The sequence below is a fragment of the Hippichthys cyanospilos genome, chromosome 4 (genome assembly GCF_059441005.1).
Source record: "Hippichthys cyanospilos isolate Australia breed blue-spotted pipefish chromosome 4, RoL_Hcya_1.0, whole genome shotgun sequence".
In the NCBI taxonomy this organism is placed as follows: domain Eukaryota; kingdom Metazoa; phylum Chordata; class Actinopteri; order Syngnathiformes; family Syngnathidae; genus Hippichthys; species Hippichthys cyanospilos.
This window is the reverse complement of record NC_142372.1, coordinates 15,372,466-15,378,691: the sequence shown is the minus strand read 5'-3', so window position 1 is coordinate 15,378,691 and position 6,226 is coordinate 15,372,466. Positions and strand designations below refer to the sequence as shown.

The 6,226-nt window shown below is 40.9% G+C and overlaps 1 protein-coding gene across 1 annotated transcript; it reads right to left on the bottom strand.

Moving 5' to 3' along the window:
• Nucleotides 1-1,798: 1,798 nt before the first annotated feature.
• On the bottom strand, nt 1,799-5,862 carry ctxn2 (cortexin 2). The gene is made up of 2 exons (XM_088412791.1): nt 5,602-5,862; nt 1,799-4,871 (listed from the first exon to the last, which is right to left on the bottom strand). Exon 2 carries the CDS (start codon nt 4,809-4,811, stop codon nt 4,566-4,568), a length of 246 nt encoding a protein of 81 aa, XP_088268917.1. The 5' UTR covers nt 4,812-4,871; nt 5,602-5,862; the 3' UTR covers nt 1,799-4,565.
• Nucleotides 5,863-6,226: the final 364 nt, after the last annotated feature.

Below are 6,226 nucleotides of genomic sequence, written 5' to 3'. Positions count from 1 at the left end.
ATTTTGTAGGTAGGCTTAGTTTACTAAACCTGTGTCTGATCTACATTGCCGTTACTAACACCAACATGCTACATGAAGAAAGCAATTGCTGAGTTTTCATCATAAATGAATTCAAAGTTGTACATTTCAGTAGATTTTAAGATAAAAAGAGTTCCTCCCGACTGTAATATTTGACAGTATATATTGCTGCTTGTAAAAAACGTAATACAAGTGGTCAAGGTGAAACAGGGCCATTGTCAAAGGCAATGAAAATGGTGACCAGTCTAATTGTCACTGTCTGGCCATAAAGAAATATAATTTCAAATCTTAACGTGCCAATACATTCCAATTTGGCTAATATTATGATTCAATTATTATGTGCTGTATGTATATCTTGTTAATATCTTGTTGATAACTTCATAGCTTACTAGAAGAGCGAGATAGATAGATAGATAGATAGATAGATAGATAGATAGATAGATAGATAGATAGATAGATAGACAGACAGACAGACAGACAGACAGACAGACAGACAGACAGACAGATCGTTTGTTTTGGATAAGACTTTCCCTTTTAGTCAGTCATCCTCACATTTTCTGATATGCATCCATGCACCATTTATTTTCATCAATGTCTCGAGATGTCATGTTTGGCAACTAGCCAGTCATTTTCATTATTTATGGTGAGCTTGAATTTACAGATGCTTCCTTTTCTGTACTTGCTTGTGTCACCATTTACATCATATTTTTCATCATTTTTGAAATGGTTTCCAGAGATAGTTTGAGATGTTTAGTTCAATTTCAGCTATCATTTTTGTTACATCATTTTGCTCACATTTTACACATTTTGACTAATGTTATGAACTTTGTTTTGATAAACCTGATCTAATAAGTTGACATAGACATATCCTAGGGAGAGGAATTATAAAATAAATTAAGATGTTGCACACCATCAAGCAAAACAAAAGAAATAAAACTAGATAGAGTAAAAAAAAACAACAACAACAACTTGATTTTTGGTCCCTGGTATGCCAATAAAGCATTTTTCCATAAATTACACAAAAAGAATGGAAAAGTTCTACGAACTTTTTTCCATTTGTTCATAAAAATACATACTATGTGTAGAACACATATGAGGAAATTAAAAACATAAATACAAGAAAATGCTGACAACTACCAGTAGGAAGATAGATATGTATACAGTATATATTGATATGATTGAGCTGCATAAAGCGATTCTAAAAAGACCTCTAACATGGGAATGACACTTTTAACCATGTTACAATGTTAATTTCTCACTCTAATCACCCCCAAAGTGTTTTTTTCTTTTTATCTGTCATTGAATGTAGCATGTCAAGGTAGAAGGAAGCATGAACAGTTCTACACATCACTCGGTGATGTCACAAAACATTTAAGAAAAATCTGCTCGAGCATCTTTAATTTTATTTGAGGTAAATCAGATGCACTTTAAATGGTTGGCAGGCGTGTGCCGACTCATGTACTGAGAACAATCACATGTCCCGTTATGCTCACTTTTGGACTCAGTTTTGTATTTTCACCTCCCCTCCCCAAAAGGTTATTGGTTTGTAATAGCAAGTAGTAATTTTGAAAAAACTTTTTTATTTCTCCTTTTTTCATATCACAAAAAGCTTTTATTCCAACAGTGGGGTAGGCCTTTTCTGTTCTTTCTACAGTATCTGTCGATACAACTACACATTGATGCACTGCATGCTACCACACTACAATGCCAAAAAAATGACCTTTCATACCTCTGACTCACGAGGTACAAATCAAATCTTGAATCGAATCTCAATCAAATCTTTCAAGTTCACACTTTTAATTGAAGAAATTCCATTTATTTTACATCATTGAGTCAAATGTCATCAAGAAAGCTCTACCACCACCTGAGCAGGCAACAGGTCCACATATCTGTCATCATGATATGTCACGCACGCCCACACAACATACAGGAGCTCTAATGTTTCTAGATGAAGGCACATAAACCCATTGAAGGTCACAGTAAGGCAGATTCACAGCACTACGGGGAAAGTGTAGATATTTGCAAAGAAAAAGCTCGAAACGTTGACCAGTCTGCCACGTGACTGATGCTCCGTGTAGAACAGTCCAGTTGTCCGTTGTCTGGAGGGTAGAGGGCGGGTGGCTGAGAAAAGACACCGGCTTCCTCTACAGTGCTAATAAATGTCCGTTTCCAATGTGACCTTCTCCTATGCAGACAGGTAGTGAGAGTCTAGCAGCACTAAGAGATAGAGAGCGAGTCCTTTCCTGTTTCTTAAGCCTTATTTTGTTCCTTTGGCTCCATCAGCCAAGCTTTGCACAGGATTCTTGACGGACATTCTTCAGCATTTGTCATTCCAGACAGATGAAATGGATAGTAAACGTGTTTCCTTCACTTGGATTTTGGCAACAAACAGTAAGCCATCATTCAACAGCAACAGCAGCAGTACAAACTCTCAACGATGGGTTTGCATCATTAAGAAAGAGTAACACCGTAATACAAATCAGTTTGTCGTCCTTTATATGACTTCTCAAATCGATCTGTATACAGCAGCAGCATGTATTTCATTCACCTACTGATTGGATTTAACTGGCTCACGCAACCCACCCATGATAGTTTCACACCGATACCCTGTATCCAATCACATACATTCTTGTGCAGGACGGCTCTGCCATGCAGATGTGCAATTGCTTTTACCATTCGGAGATCACTTTAGGAAACTTGTCCCTGAGTCTACATCGGAAGAACACAGCTGTGTACTGCAAATCTCTCGTGTGTCCTCCTCGCGCCGTGAACATCTGCACACATTTGGCTTTTGGGCGAGGGTTAAAGGGAGCTTCAACCATTTCCATGTCATTTGATGAGCTGAAGGAGGATATGACACAGCATTTGCCTCACATTCACTCCCACAACAACATGTAGACGCAATAGGAATCACTCAAGGCTGACTGAAGAGCTAATACCATAAGCAGCATGCCATATATTGCCAAAGGTATTTGCTAACCTGCCCTGAATTGCAAATGAATTTAACTAACATCCCATTCCTAATACATGTGGTTCAATGTGACAGTGGTCCACCCTTTGCAGATTCAACAGTTTGAGCGCGCCTGAGAAGGCTTTTTGCAAGGTTTTTGCGAGATTGTTTATGGGACAGTTTCTTCCAGAAACTCTTCCATCATTGATGTTAGACAAGAAAACCTGACCCTCATTCAAATTCACCTCCAATGTGTGCTTTTGGGTTGAGCTCAAGACTCTGGTAAAAGACAGTCAAGTCCATCCATACCAAATTCTCCTTCATCCAAGTCTTTATGAACCTTTTTTCTGTATTATTATGCAGTCATTTTGGAACATAAAGGTGCTGTCCCCAGACTGTTTGAACAAATTTAAGGGCAGGGAATTTTCCTGACTCTCTTGATATGCTGTAGCATACAAAGTTCCTTTCACAGAAACTAGGAGATAATTGGTGTGTGTGTGACCTCACAAATGTTCTTCTGGAAAAAAATGATGAAACTAATTCTCCTAAAGCGGCGGTTTCCAAAACCGATCTTCGAGGACCAGTATCCTGCATGTTTTTCGGGTTTCTTGACCTCGGCACACCTGATTCAAATGATCAGGCTTCTGATGAGCTTGCTAATTAGCTGATCGTTTGAATCAGGACCGAGCTTGGACACCCATGTCTTAAAGCTTTCCCATAAGAGTTGAAGCTGTTACATGAGAACAACCACTGTTATATTCAACCGAATGGATTAAGGAAGGGGTGGGACTTAAACTCAAATGCAGGTCAAGGTAAGTGACTGAATACTTTTGGGGTTTTTTTTTTTCAGAAAAGGGGTGGGGCATTTTCAATTTTTTAAAGGTGAACACTTTAGATGGGAATGAATAGACAGATTATATAGAAAGCAAAACTTTGTTGAGAAGATCATATGAATTTAAAAAAAAATCTGTAGCATAGTCTTTGTTCAAATTACTAAATTCAGTATCTTACACAGTGTTTTTCTCTGTCCCATGGAGACCACCAATATCAGATAATATGCAAAACAACAGTTAACCCTGAAACTAACTAAATATGAATAACTTTATCCATCCATCCAATTTCTACAGCCTCCCATCCTCATTAGGGTGGCTGGCTTGCTGGTGCCTATCCCAGCCGTCTTCGGGCAGTAGGCGGGGGACACCCCGGACTGGTTGCCAGCCAATCGCAAGGTACAGAGAGACAAACAACCATTCACACAGTCACACCTAAAGGCAATTTGGAGTGTCCAATATACCTACCATGCATGTTTTTGGAATGTGGGAAGAGTGCCTGTAGAAGAACCAAGTGAGCATGGGGACAACATACAAACTCCAATGACTTATTCATTCCCATCCAAAATATTCAACTTTGAATATTAACACAATTCGCATGAGTTGCACTTATTTGAAACTTACTTCTCCAACTCTATTCAAGCCAGCAACAGTGTGGCTAGTGTTTCTGTGTCTGCGTTTGTCCCATCTGTGATTGACTGTATGCATATGAAAGCCTAAAATAATCAAGGTTTGTAAGGACATCTACGGATGTCTGTTCTCCTGTGTTAAGTCAGTGCATACTCAAACGTCCCTTTCTCCAACCCTTCAATGCCGTCTGCCCAGTTGGAGGACGGCATACTGCTATAGGGGTCCAGTAGGATCCTGAAACACCTCACTATCAGCAGTCCCAAGAAGACGAGTAGCATGCCCACGAAGGCAAACGCCGTCTTCTGTTCCAGAGTCAGAGAGTGCGCCATCATGTCGTTTCCGCTCATGGCAGCCAGGGAGTGGTTGTAGTGGACGCTACACATTGTAAATCAACATCTAGGTGCCTCATCTCCCCTCTGACTGGATCACTGGTTGCATGTTACCTAGGCAGAGATGATGTGATGGCTTCAGAGTTGGCCTCTTCTGCAAATAATTCAATTTAAGCAGTACTAATCAACTGATGTGGCTGGAAGGAATATTGGTACATCAAACATTCAATTTAGGTTTGGAATGCACACAAGAACTAACTGTGACTCATGAAGGGTGAAGGTATCTATAAATATCTTCTTTCAGTTTAGCTAAGAGACAAACTTCAATCTCTCCATCTTGGCTCAATGTTGCAGAAATTAAGATAAAGAAAACATTGAAGGTGGGTGTTCAGGAAGTCGCAGCAATAACAGGGCATTTTACCCAAAGCATGACCACAAAGGGCTGAGGTACAGTCCCAGTGTGTCGCAATGCTTATTAAAACACATGCTAAGCAATAACAATGAAAACATTGCACCACATTCAAGCATGACGCTATCGATTGTATATTAGTTTGGGGTAACAAAATGGCTTTCGACCTGTTGCATAGGAGCATATGCCTGCCAGTGTAATTCATTTAGGCATAAAACAGTGAATGCACACAATTGCTGCGGGTCCGCCTCTGTCAGTCATTTGTCCACAAATCTTCTCGAGCAGCAGGTGGCCCAAGAGAACGGGATAGATGATAAAATAAATTGATAGATACAGGAGAGGAAAGTAGCATGATTAGTGGGGTACGGGTTTGCATGGTAAAAGAGGATGAAAGAAAGACTGGACTTGCAGATGGATGTCAAGCAACCGCCTTACCGTCATGATGGTGCCATTCACAGACCTGTTGATAGCACATCTTCTGCAGAGGTCCTCCCTCTCAGATGCTGCACAAATACATCCGTGGGACCTTCTGTTGTTAGCATGTTCAAAGCTAGTACCTCACCAAAACCAAAATCCAAATAGAAGGGAGGCAATAGAGGAGTGGCCAGGGTGTTGGGAAGCTGAAGCCGGGATGTGTCTCCTGTCAGGGATGCTGCTGCTCATCCTCGTGCCGCCTTACTTGCTGCCTCTTGCTCATTATCATTCTGTTTCTCTATCTCTCCCAGTAGCAACGCACACGCTCCTGCTGCATGGCAACCACTTGTTAGTCTCACTCAGCTGCCCTGCTGCTTCACTCATTCACAACATTCCTCCCCTCAGCAGCGCAAGGATGGCCGCAGCGGCATAAAAACAAGCCATCTTCTGTCTCCTCCCTTTTGCATCTTTGCAGCCCGGGTGCGTTTGTGTTTTCCCCCTCAAAGTGACTACAGCGAAATGAGGGAGGAAAGTCCCGGTTTAGTCTGCGGGAGAAATGCTGCCTCTCACTGTGCCTGGCAAGTAAATACTGCAAAGGTACCACAATAGCATCACTCATCAAGCCTTGTTTGTTTTGAACTGATGA

Coding starts and splice junctions, on each gene's coding strand:
- ctxn2 (XM_088412791.1), bottom strand. CDS start 4,811: ATGTGTAGCGTCCACTACAACCACTCCCTGGCTGCCATGAGCGGAAAC.